At 46.9% G+C, this 18,333-nt stretch overlaps 1 protein-coding gene across 1 annotated transcript; it reads left to right on the plus strand.

Moving 5' to 3' along the window:
• The first annotated feature begins 224 nt into the window (after nt 1-224).
• On the plus strand, nt 225-18,084 carry Bspry (B-box and SPRY domain containing). The gene is made up of 6 exons (XM_070011974.1): nt 225-419; nt 4,867-4,965; nt 7,331-7,561; nt 9,772-9,797; nt 12,627-12,751; nt 15,881-18,084. The coding sequence occupies exons 1-6, from the start codon at nt 225-227 to the stop codon at nt 16,405-16,407; spliced, it is 1,203 nt and encodes a 400-aa protein (XP_069868075.1). The 3' UTR covers nt 16,408-18,084.
• The last annotated feature ends 249 nt before the right edge of the window (nt 18,085-18,333 follow it).

The following is an 18,333-nucleotide window of genomic DNA, read 5'->3' on the forward strand; positions in this document are numbered from 1 at the left end:
CGTCCGTATTTGGTATCCTACGTTCATTTAAAATCGCACGGGACGCTAATTGAGCCGAGAAGTTGGAGGGACGTGGGTGAGACGCAGTGGAAGGCATGGCTAGTGTGGAGGAGGCTCTGGCGCGCACCGGCGGGGCCCGGCCCGGGGGCGGGGCCAGAAAAGACCACGCCCATCCGCACCTGCGACAGGTGGAGCGCCCTGAGAGCGGCTCGCAGCGCTCGGCCATGGCCGCGGAGAGCGTGGGGCTCGAACCTGAGCCGGGGTCCGAGCCGGATCCGCTGTGCTCCGAGCACGGCCGGCCTCTAAGCTGGTTCTGCGGCTCCGACCGGCGGCCCGTGTGCGACGCCTGCACGGGGCCGGGCGGCCGCTGCCGGGGACACCGCCTCTGCCGGACGGAGGAGCGCGCGGAGGAGCTGCGGGTGAGCCGGGTGACCCGGGGATCGGGGAGGGGGGGGGAGTGAGCGGGTGGAGGAGTGAGCGGGGTGGGGGGGATGAGCGGGAGGGGGGGGATGGACGGGGGGGTGGCCCGGGCCCAGGGGACGCGCCAGGCCCAACCCGCAGTGACCGGGAAACCTGGGCCCGGCTCCTCTGTTGAACCAGACGGTTAAAGGTGTGGTCAGTGGGAGTCTGATCGACCCGAGTTCGAATCCCATGCCCTCAGGCCCTCGAATCGTGTACATCCAGAGCCTCCGTGACTGAATGTGTAGTTTGGTGGGCAGCCTTACCAGCACATTTATTACGGCCGATCTAGGAAAAGATAAGTCCCTTGCCTTAGAAGCCACTACCCTTACTTGCCCTGGGATTTCCTGGTGGGGTGATCTAGTTCTCTTCTTGGAATGGCCTTGATTGTACTTGAAGCTGGTTTCACCTGGGTAAACGCAGCCGGCTGGCAGGAGGTGAGGATGTTCTGTCTCAACCTAAGCTTTCAGCTTACTTCCACTTTCAGCTTGGCTCCAGGCAATTCACCCTCCCCTCCTTGGAGGGGACAACCTGGTCACCCTGGTGCTCCTCTCCCCTTCCACCCAAACTGCTGCCTCTGGGGGGTTCCTAGCAATTTGATTAAATAGCATAATATTTCCAGCCCTACGGTAGACTTCAGCCTGACTGTGCATCGGTTGCAGGGAACTTCACCTCCTTAGATAGAACTGGGGGGGGGGGGGAAGGAAGCTAACTACAAGGTGCAGAAGGTGCTGGATCCAGGAGATGATACACAGGAGGCTCCTGGTTGGTTCTATCTGTCCAACAATAGTGATGCTAAAACTAATCTTGGATAAGGTGATACAATCAGCTGGCCTAATGGTTAGAACTTTGCAAATTCCAAAGCACTTAAATACCTGTCATCTTATCCCAAGCAGACCAAGCCATTGAGGAGTTTTTTAAAAACAAGATGAGGAATCTGAGGCCCAGAGCAAGGCCGGAACTCCTCCTCCCAGGTTGCTAGTATGCAGGGGCTGAAGGGTTGGGGGTGGGGGGGATTCATTGGTTAGGCCAGAGGAAACCACTCCTTTGCTTCAGTGGTTATGATGGAGGAAGTGACAAAATTTAATAGAAACCCTTACAAAAAGTGACCATCTGGGCCTGAGGGTGGAGCCTGGCCAGGTGAAGCCTGGCCACAATGGTAGGCCTGGTGCTTGTTTTGGAGTGTACTCTGCCCCTGGTTCCTTCTCTGGCCCACATCTGCTTTAACCTAAAGGGAGGTGAGTTTTGCTCTTGCTGTTCTTGTGATTTAGAATAGATGGTTTTTCTTTTCTTTTTTGACATGCTAAGCAAGTACTCTACCACTGAGGTGCACCCCTAACCCTAGAATAGGTAAAGTCTTTCATACCATCTTTCCCTTATCCCTGTTGTCAGCAAAGAAATTGTACCCCACGGCAAGATTGTTATGAACTAGGGGAAAACAGTGCCAGTTCAGTTGATCTCATATATTGTGGAGAAATGATTCCTACCCTGTAGCTTTTCAGAAGCTAGGCTCAAGTTAGGGAATCTGCATAGGTGCCTATCAATGGATAATTGGAAAAGAGAAATGTGGTATATGTACACAATGGAGTATTAGTCAACCTTAAAGAAGAGCAAAATTATGTCATCTGCAGGAAAATGGATGAAACTAAGATCATGTTAAGTGAAGTAAGCCAGACTCAGATAGATATTGCATAGTTTTTCTCATATGTGTACTATGGAAGCAAACAAACAATGACATGAAATTAGGAAGGAAGCTGGACTCTGGTAGCTCATGCCTGTAATACTAGCTTCTCAGAAGGCTGAGATCTGAGGATCGAGGTTTGAAGCCAGCTGTGCCAGACAAATCCTCAAGACTCTATCGCCAATTAACAAGCCAGACCAGAGGCATGGTTCAAGTGATAGAGCTCCAGCTAGAAGCAAAAAGGTGAGCAAGAGTCTAAAGCCCTGAGTTTAAACCCCAGACTAGCACAAAAAGAAAATAGAATAGAGATTATTAGAGAGAGGAAAGAGATATAGGAAGGGATAAGGAAGAATAAGGGGCAATATTGGAAAGTCAGACACAATTAAAGTACGTTTATGCATGTATTAAAAAAAATCACAATGGTTGGGCACGGTGACTCACACCTATAATCCTAGCTACTTAGAAGGCCGAGCTCTGAGTCTCATGGTTCAAAGTCAGCCCGGGCAGGAAAGCCTGTGAGACACATCTCCAATTAAGTACCACAAAAATGTGAGAAATGAAGTAGAGAAGCTGGGACCTAGCTGTATTTCCTGGGGTGAGCCACTTATCCATGAGCTACACTCTCTTATCTAGAACTCTCCCTGTCCCCATGGCTGATGTTAGTGGCTCTGGGAGCTGTGGACTGCTGACCTGACCCTCTTATGGTCAAGATAGCGGATGTTTGTTCATTCATTCATTCAACAAATACTTATTTAGGACCCTTTATGTTCAGGAACTCCCTTTTAAGTTGTAGAATATAGAGAACAGGTGAAGTTATGATGCTTGTGCTTCAATACAGAGGAGACAGATACATACACACCTACCAGATATACTGTGTATATATATATGCATATATATATATATATACTATATATATATGGTACTAGGAAGAAAACTAAAGCAGAGTAAAGGCAGGAATGTGTTGGTGGGAGGCCTCTCTAAAGAGGCAACATCTAGCCGGGTGCCGGTGGCTCATGCCTGTAATCCTAGCTACTCAGGAGGCTGAGATCTAAGGATCACGGTTCAAAGCCAGCCTGGGCAGGAAAGTCCATGAAACTCTTATCTCCAAAAACCACCAGAAAACTGTAAGTGGCGCTGTAGCTCAAGTGGTAGAGCCCTCGCCTTGAGCTGAAGAGCTGAGGGATAGCGCTCAGGCCCAGAGTTCAAGCCCCACGACCAACAAAAAACAAAACAAAAAAAAAAAGAGGCAACATCTAGATGGAATAAAGGAGCAAGACACACAGGGAGAGTAGAAGGAAAGGCAAAACAGGTACAAAGGCCAGGATAAGTTCAATGTCTTTAAGGAACAGAAAGGAGGTCAGTATGGAGTGTAGTAGGAGGTGACACTAAAGACATGGCTGAGTCATGTCAGCTAGGGCCTGTTTGCTTAGGTAAGATGCTTGATCTCACTGTGAGTGAATCAGAAAGGCGTTTGAAGGCTTGGAGCAGCACACAGCCTGCTCTGATTTCCTTAAGAAAAAGAAAGTGGCTGTGGTTAATAGGAGGTGGGTGGTGAGAATGAAAGCTCAGTTTGGAGGAGTTTCTAACAGGATTTCTTTAAGAGGCAATGGCCAGTTGAACAGAACAACAGAAGTAGAAGTGCCAGGAAAGAGACAGACACTTTGGAGATGGGGCTGATAGGGCTCACTAGCCATTTAAATAGGGAGTTAGAGAAAATTCTGGATTTTTTGGTCTGGGTGACAAGTTAGTGGCTGTGAGAATACCTTCAGCAAGAGCACTTTAGAAGCCATGTTCTGTACAGGACACAAGCAGGTGTAGAGGGGCAGGGGCCCTGCATAAGGAGGGTTTAGAGCATATGCAGGAAGTGATCATAATGACAGGTCATGGGCCTTGGGAATAAAGAAGAAAATGAGGCTGCAGGAGGGGATGAGGGACAGTGAAAGGGAGATGAGTGCATTCGTGGCCTCACTTGAGTTGTTAAAATGGAGCATTGGTGAGCTAAAAGGATAAGATAATGGTGGACAAGATGTGTGATTCTTGATAGTAAGGACTGGAAAGTGGTATTTTGTGTGTATGTACACACCAGTTCTGGGGCTTGAACTCAGACCCTTGCGCTTGTCCCTTAGCTTTTTACTCAAGGATGGCTCTCTACCTCTTGAGCCACAGCTCTACTTCTAGAGATAAGAGTCTCAGGGAGGGATGGTAGGGGAAAAACAAAGGAGGGGGTAACAATGCTCAATAGGAAATGTACTTATTACCTTACTCATGTAACTGTAACCCCTCTGTACATTATCTTTACAACAAAAAAATATATTAAGCCAGGCGCAAAGTCCGTGAGACTCTTATCTCCCATAAACCACTAGAAAACCGGAAATGGTGCTGTGGCTCAAGTGGTAGAGTGCTCGGCTTGAGCTGAAGAGCGCAGGGACAGTGCCCAAGCCCAGGGTTCAAGCCCAAGACCAACAAAAAAACAAAAACAAATATTTAAAAAAAAAAAAAGAGTCTCAGGGACTTTCCTATTCAGAATGGCTTTGAGCTGCAGTCCTCAGATCTCAGCCTCCTTAATAGCCTAGTTGGTGTTTTTTGTTTTTTAATAACAATGAGGTCTGGGATATGACCAAGGGAGTGAGGTAGCTGAGGGGAGGTGCAAAGGGGGAAAATTACCGGAATAACAGAACAGCTTGAATGTGTGGATGGAGACACCATGAGCATTGTTTATGTTACAGAACAAGATTGTGGACCAATGTGAGAGACTGCAGTTACAGAGTGCCGGCATCAGCAAGTATGTGGCTGAGGTCCTGCCAGGGAAGAACCAGAGAGCAGTGGTAATTCTGCCCTTTCCTGTCTGTGCTGTATTCTCTTCCAGGATAAAGCCCTGGCCCAGGGACTTGGACAATCTGGGGGTCCTTTCCCAACTCATAGACTCACTCAGATTTCCTTAAAGGTGACTAGAATCAGAAACAGGAAAACTGCAAGAAATTGCTGGAAGCATAGCTCAGGAATAGAGTGCTTGCCTTACAAGTGCAAGGCCAGTTCAAGGACAACTGTTCTACATTTATTTCTGTGTCAGTTTGCTCAGTGATCTCTTTCTCACTATCATCATCATCATCATCATCTTCATCATCTTTTACTTTATTGTCTTCTTTCACTGCCTATAACCTCAGTACAATGTTGACTACAGTAGCTGATCATGACTTTAAGGGAAAAACTTCAAAACATTTTCCTTTATTCAATTTTTGTTGTTGTTGTTATGCTGGTACCAGAGCTTGAATTCGGGGCCTGGTTCCTTAGTTTTTTTGTTTTTTTGTTTTCTCAAGGCTGGCATTCTACCACTTGAGCCACACCTCTACTTCAGGCTTTTAGGTGGTTAATTGGAGGTAAGAGTCACAGGGACTTTCCTGCCCAGGCTGGCTTCAAACTGTGGTTTTTAGACCTCAGCTGCCTGTGTAGCTAGGATTACAGGTGTGGTCCACTGGCATTCAGCTCCCATTTATTTATTTAACAAATTCTCACTGAGCATCTAATATGTGCCAGTCCCTGAACATGTACTTTGCAGTGAACAAAACATGAAAATTCTGCTTTTCCTGAGGTCTATATTCTTGTCACGAGGGAGAGACAATAAAAAAATAACATAATATGCTAGACTACAGGATGGCTTAAGTGAGAGTACTTGCATAGCAAGTACAAGGCCCTGAGTTCAAACCCTAGTAACAGCAAATAGAAAATAAAAATATGTGCTTTGTAAGAAGGTGGTGGTGTGGAGAAGGGTAAAACAGAAGCTGGAATAACACTTATTGAGGACAGAGCTTGCAACTAACTACACTGCACTTCACAGAGCAGGTCTTTGGGGAAAGGGCCTCAGGGATGACTACCCTGTACTCTGACAGAAAGGAGGAAGCGCTACCTGGATAGTAAGAGTACAGGTGTAGTACAGGTGTGGAGGCATTGTACATCAGATGCCACTGGGGAGGACTGGTACCAATATGGGAATAATAGTGAGCTGAGAGGAAAATGGTTGTAGCTTTCAGACAAGGATTCTTGTTTCAGTTTTGCCACTGATTTACTCTCTTTCCCTCCCTCCCTCCCTCCCTCCCTCCCTCCCTCCCTCCCTCCCTCCCTCCCTCCTTTTCTCCCTCCTTCTCCCCCTCTGTGTGTGTGTGTGTGTTTGAACCCAGGGTCCCACAGTTGTTTAAGCAGGCAGTACTGCCACTTGAGCCACGCCTCCAGCCCTTTTTTGCTTTTGTTTATTCTTCAGATAGAGTCTCACTTTGCCTTATTGGGCCTGGATTGCAATCCTCCTGCTCATGCCTAGTTGGCACAAAGGTACACCACCACATCTGGCTCTCCAAGGTATTTTTTACTATATCAGAAAAAAGTCCCATTCATTGATTCAGTGAATACTGGGAATACTTACTAAGTGCCAGACATTCATTAACCTCATTGACTGAAACTTCATCTCTTCTCTATGGCAGATGAAAATTCCATTAATGACTGAGTACAGGGGCTCACATTTATAATCCTAGCCTCTCAAAAGCCTGAGATCTGAGAACTGAACTTAGAAGCCAATCCAGGGAGACGAATCCAAGTCTCTTATTTCCAATTAACCAGCCAAAAGCCAGTGGTAGAGGACAGCCTTGAGTGAAAAAGTAAAAAAAGAGCATGAGGCTCTGAATTTAAGCCCCAGTATGGTACACACACACACACACACACACTCAGAAAGAGAGAAAGAGAGAGATTTTATTAATGAACCAGTTGGAATGGAACAGCTTTAGGAAGAATATTTTTGTCCTCTGATATCATGAAATATCAACTGGAAATTACAGTTGTTAGGGTTCCATCTGATGGGGATAACTTTAGGTCCTTCACCATATCTGATATTTCTTCTCATCATGGTCTCTTGGCCTTGGTATTTGTGCCTGTGAAAATACCAAGGAATTGATGTCTAAACCCTGCTTAGCAATTCTATTCTGTGGTCATGGCCTCATGAGATATGAGCCAAATGTCTCGATCTCAAATTTGTTTACCCTAAACCACATTTAGGGAGTCTTAAGTCTGGGATGTCAAAGTAAGTAGCTTAAGTTTTATTGTTCCCATTCTTATGCCATGGCAGACATTACCAATCAATCCCAGCATTCATTCTCAGTGGACTCAAACCCTACTAATCCTGACTCTCATTTTATCCCCTGTTAGAGTAGGGCCAGCGCAGCACGGGAACTGGTTATCCAGCGGTTGAGTCTGGTGCGGAGTCTGTGTGAAAGTGAGGAGCAGCGGTTACTGGAACAGGTGCATGGTGAAGAGGAGCGGACTCACCAGAGCATCCTGACCCAGCGAGTACACTGGGCTGAGGCACTGCAGAAGCTTGACACCATCCGCACCAGTCTGGTAGGCTTGCTCACCCATCTGGATGACATCCAGCTGATTGTAAGTCTGAAAACCCTGAGGTGGTTTCTTGCTAGGGGGTGAATGGCAAAGAGAATTCTGTGTCTGGACAGACTTCCGCTTCTAAAGCTCCTTCCAGGCCCATCTAGGCACTGCCTTTAAAACTCAGAACCCTACTAAGTCAGGTTGGCTAGAACACTCTCATTCTTGATATCACTCTTGTTATCAGGTTCCTCATTTTCCCTCCCTCCCTCAGGGTGATGTCTGATACCCCAACCTGTCTTCAGCAAGAATCTTGTTAGGTCAGTTTAACTGGAATCCCACTTACCTTTAATGTTCCTTCTGGAATTTTCCATCCACTGACCTAACCTACCTTAGTGATGAATTCCTTCTTGCCTAGGCTATATGCAAAGCTGAACCTAGTTTTTCTCCCTCCTTGTAAGGCCCTACAGCAGAAGTCCCTATTCTTATCTTCCTTATTGTGCTTTAGCAAATATTGAATGATTTAACATGAGGCAGAAGAATAAAATTACATGAATCTTTTGGCATCCAATGACAATATTCTTTCAACACTGAGGGAATACTGAGTGCCTGTTACATGCTAAGCATTATGCTGTGGGGGGTAGGGATGAGAGTTACGAGATACGAGATACGAGATACGCGAGTTCTCAGCTGTGCCCAGCCCTTAAACTGACAGAACATGGAAGGATAGGTGCTTTGGTGAAGGACATCATGCTGTACTTGGAACCTCACAGTCCAGGCAGAGGATGGTCAGGGAAGGCTTCCTGGATGAAGTGGTAAGAAGAGTGCCTGTCTTCAAGGAACTGAGGAGGTGGAGAGTTCAGAATTACTACATACCTAAGCAAAGGCTCCACTATGACAATACAGAGATTCTTCTTATAATCTTACAATAATTTTATGCCGGGCACTGGTGGCTCGTGTCTGTAATCCTAGTTACTCAGGAAGCTGAGATCTGAGGATCACAGTTTGAAGCCAGCTTGGGCAGACAAATCTGAGAGACTCATCTCCAATTAACTACTAAAACTTCAGGAGTGGGATGGGAATGGGAGGGGAAAGTTAGGAGAGAGCAAGGGAAGGGGTAAGATTGTCCAAAAACAAGTGTACTCCTGTCTTTGTTTTTTTTTTCTTCTTCTGTCAGTTATAGGGCTTGAACTCAGGACCTTGGTACTATCCCTGAGCTTTTTAGCTCAAGGCTAGTACTCTACCACTTTGAGCTACAGTGCTGCCTCTGGTTTTCTGGTGGTTAGTTGAAGATAAGAATCTCATGGGTTGGGTGCCGATTGCTTATGCCTGTAATCCTAACTACTCAGGAGGCTGAGATCTGAGGATCGTTGTTTGAAGCTAGCCTAGACAGGAAATTCTGTGAGACTCTTACCTCCAGTTAATCACCAGAAAACTAAAAGTGGAGCTGTGGCTCAAAGTGGTAGACCCCTACCTAGCCTGGAGTGAAAGAGCTCAAATATAGCACCCAGGCTCTGAGTTCAGGCCCCACAACCAACAAAAAAATGGACTTTCTTGTTTGGGCTGGCTTCGAACCGCAATCCTCAGATCTCAGCCTCCTGAGTAGCTAGGAGTATAGGTGTGAGCCACCAGGGCCTAGTAAGAAATGTACTCTTGACCTGACTTAGGTGACTATAACCCCTCTGTAGATCATCTTTATAATAACAATAAAAAAACCCTCCAGGAGTGGAGCTGTGGTTCAAGTGGTAAAACACCACCATTGAGTGGAAAAAGCCAAGTGACAGCATGAGATCCTGAGTTCAAACCCCAGTACTAGCAACAGAAGGGGTGGGAGGGTAGGGAAATCATGCAATTTTATTCTTTCATGGTTATCCACAAATTAGCATGGTTAATATTGGTCCATAGGCAAAGGGTTTTGGAGCTATATAGCCAACTGCAGTTTTGAGAAGACAGTGTGACATCTGTCATGCAGAGGAAAAGGATTGTGGCACAACTGAATGGCCTGCCTGGCTTTTCAAGTAGGGCAGTGTCACAGCTGCCCTAGATCAGGCCTTCAGCCATCAGCTTCCAGAATGTAGCACATTTTGTCCTAGACACTGGGACAATCACAGCAGAAGAAAGTCACAGCTATACAGGAGCAGACAGTCTTCCTGGGGGTGTGGGATGGCCCTAAAGTGGAGAGGAGGAACCCCAGGATGTTGGGGCATTCATTGTGACCACCTGCTGGGGTTCTGCTGCCAGCCTGACTTTGTTTTTGCTTTTTCTTGCAGCAGAAAGAGCAGGAGATTTTCGAGAGGTAAGTGTGGCCCTGTGATTTGCTTGGACCATCCCAGAGACCCTCAGACCTCCTCTAGTCAGTTGCATTCAGGGCCACAGGGCTAAGTGACTACCCTAGAGCCTAGCTTGATGGACAGGGAACTTCCTATTGCAGGCTTGGACCCACTTGATGCCTGGAATGGTGGTATCTAAGGTGCTTTCCACCACATTATAAAGTTCTAGTTCCTTTTTATAGTTAGTGAGCAAGCTATGAAGAGTTTTTTGTTTGTTTTTGCCAGTGATGGGGCTTGAACTCAAGGCCTAGTGCTTTACCACTTAGAGCCACAAGCTCCACTTCCTTTTTTCTTTTTTGGTGGTTAATTGGACATAAGAGTCTCACGGATTTTTCTGCCCGGGCTGGCTTTCAACCGTGATCCTCAGATCTCAGCTTTCTGCATAGCTAGGATTACAGGTGTGAGCCACTGGGCCCCGGCTCTCATCTTTTGTGTGTGTGCTGATACTGAGGCTTGAACGCAGGGCCTAGCCACTTTCCCTTAGCTTTTTTGCTCAAGGTTGGTGCTCTACCACTTGAGCCGCAGTCCCACTTTTTGCTTTCTGGTAGTTCATTGGAGATAAGAGTCTCACAGACTTTCCATGCTCAGGCTGGCTCCATATCTTGATCCTCAGATCTGACTGAGCCTCCTAAGTGGCTAGGGTTGCAGGCATGAGCCACCGGAGCTCAGCCATCCTCATCATCTTTGAGCACTTTCTAGCTTTCTGGCACAAAAAGCTGTCTCAATTTCATTTTTTTTTCAGAGATCTTAGTTAACTTTAGTGGGGAAAGGAATTTAGAAGCCAGCCCTGGGTATTAAATGTAGTGGGCCCAGGTGTTTCCCTGTTGATTCTCCTGTCCATATTTGGTCCCAGTTTGTCCTAGGAAGATAGCTTGGCACTGCTGACCCTGGCTCCTCCTTCCTTCCCTGCCTGTTGTTTGGAGCTTTGAGAAGGTGCCAACACACCCTTTCTTGTCCTCACCACAAAGAGCCTTTGTTAGCAATGCCCTCCCAGAGCATTTCTAAGACTCTATTCATCTCAGTTCTCTCTGCTGGGATAGTCAGGGACAGCCTTGCAACGAGCTTGTGTGCACCAGGGGGAAGAAGGCGTCCTCTGGTCACTGCTGAGTGACCTCAAGCCACCTTCAGGGTTAGAAGTGGTAAGTTCTTTCTGGGGAGCCAGGTCAGAGGGCTGCAAAACTCTGTGATAAATCCTGACTTCATTCTGAGACTTCAGAAGTCTGAAATCTCAGAGTGGATTTCTCAAATCCCTTTGAGATTTCATTTTAGCTCAAGGAAAAATGTACATTGAATGGTGCCTGGGCTCCATTCTGAGTTTGCTCTATTTTTGCAAGGAGGGAAGATTTGAATCCAGCTCCCTTTTTTGGCTGAGCATCTTTCTCTGAATCTGTTCCCTCTTGTCAGTTTGAATAACGGTCTACCTCCTGGTAATTCTGGAAGAGTTTTGAATCTGCATAGAAAACAGTAAGCCTATGGGCTGAGAATGTGGCTTAGTAATAGAGTGCTTGCCTAGCATGCACGAAACTCTATGTTTGATTCCTCAGCACCACATAAACAGAAAAGGCCAGAAGTGGTGCTATGGCTCAAATGGTAGAGTCCATCCTTGAACAAAAAGCAGCTCAGGGACAGTGCTTAGGCCTCGAGTTCAAGCCCCAGTACTGGCAAAAAAAAAAAAAAAAAAAAAAGATAGAGAGGGAGGGAAAGAGGGAAGGATGGGAAGGATTGGGAAAGGAGGAAAATAGCCAGGTGCCAGTGGCTCATGCCTGTAATCCTAGGCTGAGATCTGAGGATCGCCGTTCAAAGCCAGCCAGAGCAGGAAACTGTGAGACTCTTATCCCCAATAAACCACTCAGAAAACCAGAAGTGGTGCTGTGGCTCAAGTGGTACAGTGCTCACCTTGAACTGAAGAGCTGAGGGACAGCATCCAGGCCCATATTTCAAGCCCCAGGACCCACAAAAAAAGGAAAGAAAAGAGTAAGCCCAGAACTCAGAATCTGAGTGAATGTCACACTCCATCTAAGTGTGTTATGTTCTCAAATTCTCTCTGGATGATTGATGGTCTTTATTTGTGTGGCTTTATTATTATTACTACTAGTAGTACCAGTGTTGGAACTCAGACCTTGTGTCAGCTCAGCTTATTTGCTGAGCTGGCCCTCTACCACTTGAGCCATACCCTCAGCCTGGCTTTTTTACTAGTTATTTTTGGAGATGTAGTTGTGTGGACTTTTCTGCCCTGGCCAGTTTCAAACTGCGACCCTTCTGAACTCAGCCTCCTGAGTAGCTAGGATTACAGGCGTGAGCCACCAGTACCCGGCTGAGGCTTACATTTTAAGAGCAGAGGCATGGCTATAACTTACGATCAAAGCAAAGCAAAGATTACTGTTGCGGGGGTGGGGTTTTCTGGATAGAATGTTGGCATGGCAACACTATCACCTAGGAATTCCAGCAGCCCATGTCTGAGCCCTAGCTCTGCTGCCAGCTTATTGAGGAACAGCTTTGTAGTCACTTGCTCCCCTAGCCCCCAGAGCACGTTGCTTCCAGTTTTTCAAACTGGCCCTGAGTAGGCACCTGCTGTACACTTATTTGCTCTGCTGGAGTGCAACTTCTTGGGGTGGTGGAGGAAATGCCCACCTCCTCTTCTGGTTCTAGTCCCCTTTAGCAGCCCCTGGGTGGGGCCTGCTTGTCAGTTAAAGGCCCTATACTAGGAGGATTTACTTCTGTCCTCTTACCCCATGTTGATCCAGATTCATTTTCCAGAGCCTTCCTGAATCTCTTAATCTCTTTTCTTGCTTAAGGACTGAGGAAGCAGAGGGCATTTTGGATCCCCAGGAGTCGGAAAAGTTGAACTTTAATGAGAAATGTACTCGGAGTCCACTACTGACCCAGCTCTGGGCAACAGCCGTGCTTGGGTCCCTCTCAGGTGAGAAGCTGCCAGAGCCCCAGCCCAGCTGGAGTGGCCCCACTTCTGTCTGTCTGTCTGCCTGCGGGCCTGTTTGTCAGGCTTTGCTAATTGGTTACCTTCGCACCAAGACTTCTAGGATGGTAGCTAGGTAGCGGGTGGTGCTGGTGGCAGGCTGCTCAGTGGGGTCAAGGCAGTAGATGGGGCTGAGCAGCTAGGCCAGGTCCCTCCCATTTCCACACCAGAATGCTTTGTGCTGGGTCTAAGATGAATCTTATTACTAGAAATCACATCCTCTTTATCTCCTGCTTTTTCTGCTGCTGCCTGTTATGACTTATTAGAAATCCTATATTTCTAATAATCTAATAATTTTAACTACTCAGGAGGCTGAGATCTGGGGATTGCTGTTCAAAGCTATCCTGATCAGGAATGTCTGTGAGACTGTTAGGTCCAGTTAACTAGCTGGAAGTGGATCTGTGGCTCACATGGTAGAGTGCTAGCCTTGAGTCAAAGAAACTCAAGGACAGCAACCAGACCCAGAATCAAGCCCCAGAACCAGCACACACACATAAAGGTGAAAAAAAAAATTAAAAAGGTTGGGCTGGGCACTGGTGGTTCATGCCTGTAATGCTAGCTACTCAGGAGGTGAAGATCAGAGCCAGCCTAGGTAGGAAAGTCTGTAATATTCTTATCTCCAATTAACTACCCCCAAACCAGAAGTGGAGCTGTGACTCAAAAGTGGTAGAGCTCTAGCCTTGAGCAGAAAAGCTCAGGGTCAGTGCCCAGGCCCTGAGTTCAAGCCCCAGGACTGACAAACAACAACAACAACAAAAATCTGGATGCAGTAGCTTATGCCTGTAATCCCAACTATATAGGAGGTAGAGATTAGGAGGACAGTGGTTTGAGACCAGCCTGGGCAAAACTTAATAGTGGATCTGGGTGCCAATGGCTCATACCTGTAGTCCTAGCTATTCAGGAGGCTGAGATAGGAGAGGATTGTGGTTTGAAGCCAGCCTGGGGAAAAAGTTTGAGAGACTATCTCCTATTAACCAAGAAAAAAGAGACTTTGCCTCTAATCAACTGGAGGTACAGCTCAAGCAGTAGAGAAGTAGTAAAGAGCCAGCAGTGAGCAAGAAAGCCAAGCAAGAGGATGAAGTCTTAAATTCAAGAAAAAAAATAAAATGGGCTGGAGGCATGGCTCAGTGGAAGAGTACCTGCCTAGCACACACAGGAAGGGAAAAAAAGATTCCATCTGAACTAATAGCTGGGCCTGCTGGTCACCCAGCTATGCAGGAGGCATAAGTAGGAAAATCATAGTCCAGATTGTTCTGAGCAAAAACTCAAAACCCATCCCTAAAATAACTAAAGCAAAAAGAGATAGGGGCATGGCTCAACTGGTAGAGCACCTGCCTAGCAAGCACAAGATCCCTAGTTCAACCCAATGGTACATGAGGTACATGGTACATGAGGGCATCTAGGCCAGGTATAAAGCTGCTTAGATTCACTTCACTTATTCACTGAACAGTTGACTGAGGCAGCCGGTGGGCATGGCCCCACTGCATGCTGAGTCTCCTGGGTCAACATTATATAGCCTGAGGGTTCTCAGAGCAGATGTGGCCTAGGCTGGATGAAGGTGTCATGTTCCTAGGCTCGTCTGTACAGTTTGAGGAAGGGATAAGGTTTAGCTTGAATCTAAACGCTCCCTACATACTGGCCTTAAAATTGTAGTGCAGCTGCATCTTGTCTAGACTAGATTCCAGTATCTGATGGTGCCTGATTTCCTAGCAGTCCTTTTAGTTATCTGTTCAAAACCGTGTATCTCATGTTTCCTAGCTTCAAGGCCTCTCTCTCCAGGTCTGGAAGCCATAGATAGGACTAGCATACAAGCAGGATGGCTTGGCTAGATATGGAAACATTTAGCCTGCAACCAACTGTGTATGGAAGCTGGCCTTACTTTCTTCTCCTCTGCCTCCTCCCCTTCTCTTTTTCCTTCCTCTTCTTCTTTTTTTTGTGGTACTGGGGTTTGAACTCAAGGCCTCATGCTTGTTAGACAGACATTCTACCACATGAGCTTTAGTTATTTTTAAATCTCTCTCTCTTTCGTTGTTGTTTTGTGGGGTTTTTTGGTTTTTTTTTTTTTTTGTCAGTCATGGGGCTTGAACTTTGTGCTTGAACAGAAAAAGCTCAACAGAAAAAGCTGAAAGTGGCACTGTGGCTCAAGTGGTAAAGTGATGCCAAGGCCCTGAGTTCAAGGACCCCAGGATAAGAGGGGGGGGGAAGGAGGGAGAGAAAGAGAAAGAGAGGTGATATTCAGAGGGGTTACTGTTTTATAAGTTAGGTAATGAGAATGGTTTCTTTTTGGATAGTGTCACCCCTTCCTTTGCTCTCTCCCAGATTTTCCCTCTTTATCTTTTTGAATAGAGTCTTATGCTTTTTAATGTCTAGGCTGGCCTGAACCACAGTCCTTCTATCAGAGGCATATACCACCATAGCAGCCTTTTTTTTGGTTGGTCATGGGGCTTGAACTCTGGGCCTGGGCGCTGTCCCTCAGCTCAAGGCTAGCGCTCTACCACTTGAGCCACAGTGCCACTTCTGGTTTTCTGAGCAGTTTGTTGGTGATAAAAATCTCACAGACTTTCCTGACCAGGCTGGCTTCGAACCGCAATCCTCAGATCTCAGCCTCCTGAATAGCTAGGATTACAGGTATGGTGCCCAGCTAGCTTTTATTGGTTGAGAACGGGGGTCCCATGAACTTTTTGCTTGGGTCATTCCTGAGCCACAGTCCTCCCCATCTCAGCCTTCTAAGCAGCCACTGTGCCCGGCTCTTGGGCCTTATTTCTATCAGAGTTTACAGATAAAAATCCTGGAGTAATAGTAACTACCATTTTTGTTACTTGTGCTTACTAGGAACTTATTTTATGCTAGAATTTTACATATATTTCACCTGATTCTCATAAACATTCTCTGATAAGTCCAATTGGGTCCTTACTTTACTGATGGGAAAACTGAGGCTCAAAGAGAATAAATGGCTTGTGTGAGGACTGAGGTCTTACTTCAGTGTGGGCAAGGAAGCCCCTTCCTACCTAGTGGTACCAGATTAGGTCTTTAGATATGAGCATGTGGGCAACTCTTGGGAATTTTTTCTGGCAGGCATGGAGGATGTGCGTATCGATGAGAAGACTGTCAGCCCCTTATTACAACTGTCAGACGACCGAAGGACCCTGACCTTCAGTGGCAAGAAGCCTAAGGCCTGTGTGGATGGCCCAGAGCGCTTTGACCACTGGCCCAACGCCCTGGCAGCCACTTCTTTCCAGGAGGGGCTCCATGCCTGGGTGGTAAAGGTCCAGAACAGTTGTGCCTATAAAGTGGGCGTGGCCTCGGGTCAGCTGCCCCGCAAGGGTTCTGGCAATGACTGCCGCCTGGGCCACAATGAGTTCTCATGGGTTTTCTCACGCTACGACCAAGAGTTCCGTTTCTTGCACAATGGGCAGCATGAGCCCCTGGGGCTGCTGCAGTGCCCAGCCCAGTTGGGTGTGCTGCTGGACCTCCAAGCAGGAGAACTGCTCTTCTATGAGCCGACATCAGGGACCGTGTTATTCACCTTCCATACATCCTTCCCTACACCCCTCTTCCCAGTCTTCGCTGTGGCCAACCAGACCATCTCCATCATCCACTGACCTCTGATCACAGGGGGGCCAGCTTCACTTCCGCACCACCCTGGAAGATGAAATCACGTTTCTCCCTGGAGTCCTTTTTCTCAGTTGATGTATAGGGGGGCTTCTTAAGGGAAATGGCCCCTGCTTAGTGGGCAGCTGTAGGAGCAGGGGGAATCTGTCTTGGATCTGGCACACCCTTTAAATGTTGGGTGTCTGCAGGGAGTGGATGTCCCAGCATCAGTGTCTCCAACCATCATATGTGTGCCCTTGCGAGGACCTCTTGTTCAACAGACTAGGTCTAGCTTCCAGCATATCGAGTGCCTGATGCAAAATGAGTGTGTAGTAATTATTTGGTGAGTGGATGGATGTGTGGATGGATGGACAGGTGACTGGATGAGGTATTTCCTGGAGAACCCCCAAGCTTTGGGTGGTGGAAATAATTTTCTACAAAGAAACCTGTGGCAAAGCTTCTTTATCTTCTCCATCCTGTGCCTCTCCATCTTCTTTATGACATAGCCCATATAGAAGATATTTTTCTAGTGACAGAAGAGCAGCCTGAGAATGCTGTATTCCCCCAGCCCTGGAAACTGCCACCAGCCTGCCTGTGATAATGGAGTAAAATTCCCTCTTAACTATGGCTGATGGGTGTCCCACCTAAGGGTCTTCTTCCTTAAAGCAGAGCCTGGACTGAGAGCTTCAAGACTGAGAGAGCTGAGGAGGAAAGAGGGCTGGCCCTAAGGACATGAACGTTATTAAAGGTTTTCAAAGACTAAAAGATGTCTCCCTTGATCTCTGTGGGTGATTGCTTACATACTACATGCCCTAGTCTTCCGTACCCTTAGGCCTGTACTGAGGTGATGTCACTAGGCCCAAGGGAAAATACTTCACTTGTGTTCTCCACATGGATTTCAGCCAGGAATAATGATCATCAAATTTTTTTTTTGGTTCATGGGGCTTGAACTCTGGGCCTGGGCACTCACTGTTCCTGAGCTCTTCAGCTCAAGGCAAGCACTCTACTACTTGAGCCACAGCGCAACTTCGTTTTTTTTCTGGTGGTTAATTGGAGGTAAGAGTCTCACAGACTTTCCTGCCTAGGCTGGCTTTGAACCACAATCCTCAGACCTTAGCCTCCTGAGTAGCTAAGATTATAGGGGTGAGCTGCTTGTGCCCAGCCCTCAAACTTTTGTCTAAAAACACTTTTTTTTGGTGGTGGGTGTGGGTACTTAGATTTGAACCCATGGTTTCATGCCAGCTAGTCAGGCACTCTACCACTTGAGCCATACCTCCAGCCTTTTTTTGTTTCTTACTTTTCAGGTAGGGCTTTACTTTTTTTGCCTGGACTGACTTCAAACTAGGATCTTCCTGCTCTTGCCCTTCTGAGTAGTTGGGCTTACAGGTGTGAGCTACTGCACTCAGCCAGGAACAACCTTTAAAAGCAGGACTGGGGATATGACTTAATGATAGAGTGCATGTTTACCTGCTGAAGGCCCTGGATTGTTTGCAGAAAGCATTGCAAACAAAACCTTCACTGACTTTGTTTCTGGGTCCAGACCAATGTGATCAGAGCTTTCTCTACTTTCTTTGGGAGCCGCAGAGCCATTTGAAAAATCACTGCTTCATTGGGGGAGATGACAAAAAGTAAGGCTGGCTGGTATCAGTGGGCAATAAACTGAAATAACCCAAGATTCCAGATAAGTGCTACTCTGCTAAGCTATTTGTAAAATGCTAAAATGCGGTACAGATTGGCTGGGAGAAGACACCTTTGAATAAAAGCTGAAAGAGCTCAATGTTTATGTGAAATCTTTTTTTCTTAGTTCTGGGGATGGATCTGGAACTTGCCCATACTAGGCCAGTTCTCCTAGAATAGTTTTAGATGAAATCTCCATAGTTTACTCCCAGCACTGGGCAGATCAACCCACAGGCCTTCTGCTCAACTCTTGATTGAGA

Source organism: Dipodomys merriami, unplaced genomic scaffold (assembly GCF_024711535.1).
Source record: "Dipodomys merriami isolate MVZ:Mamm:240054 unplaced genomic scaffold, mDipMer1.0.p SCAF_11, whole genome shotgun sequence".
In the NCBI taxonomy this organism is placed as follows: domain Eukaryota; kingdom Metazoa; phylum Chordata; class Mammalia; order Rodentia; family Heteromyidae; genus Dipodomys; species Dipodomys merriami.

Excerpts from the sequence above, each read along its gene's own strand:
- Bspry (XM_070011974.1), top strand. The coding sequence starts at position 225 with ATGGCCGCGGAGAGCGTGGGGCTCGAACCTGAGCCGGGGTCCGAGCCG. Across the intron at positions 4,966-7,330 it reads GGAAGAACCAGAGAGCAGTG|AGTAGGGCCAGCGCAGCACG; the intron begins GTAATTCTGCCC and ends ATCCCCTGTTAG. Across the intron at positions 7,562-9,771 it reads TGGATGACATCCAGCTGATT|CAGAAAGAGCAGGAGATTTT; the intron begins GTAAGTCTGAAA and ends TTTTTCTTGCAG.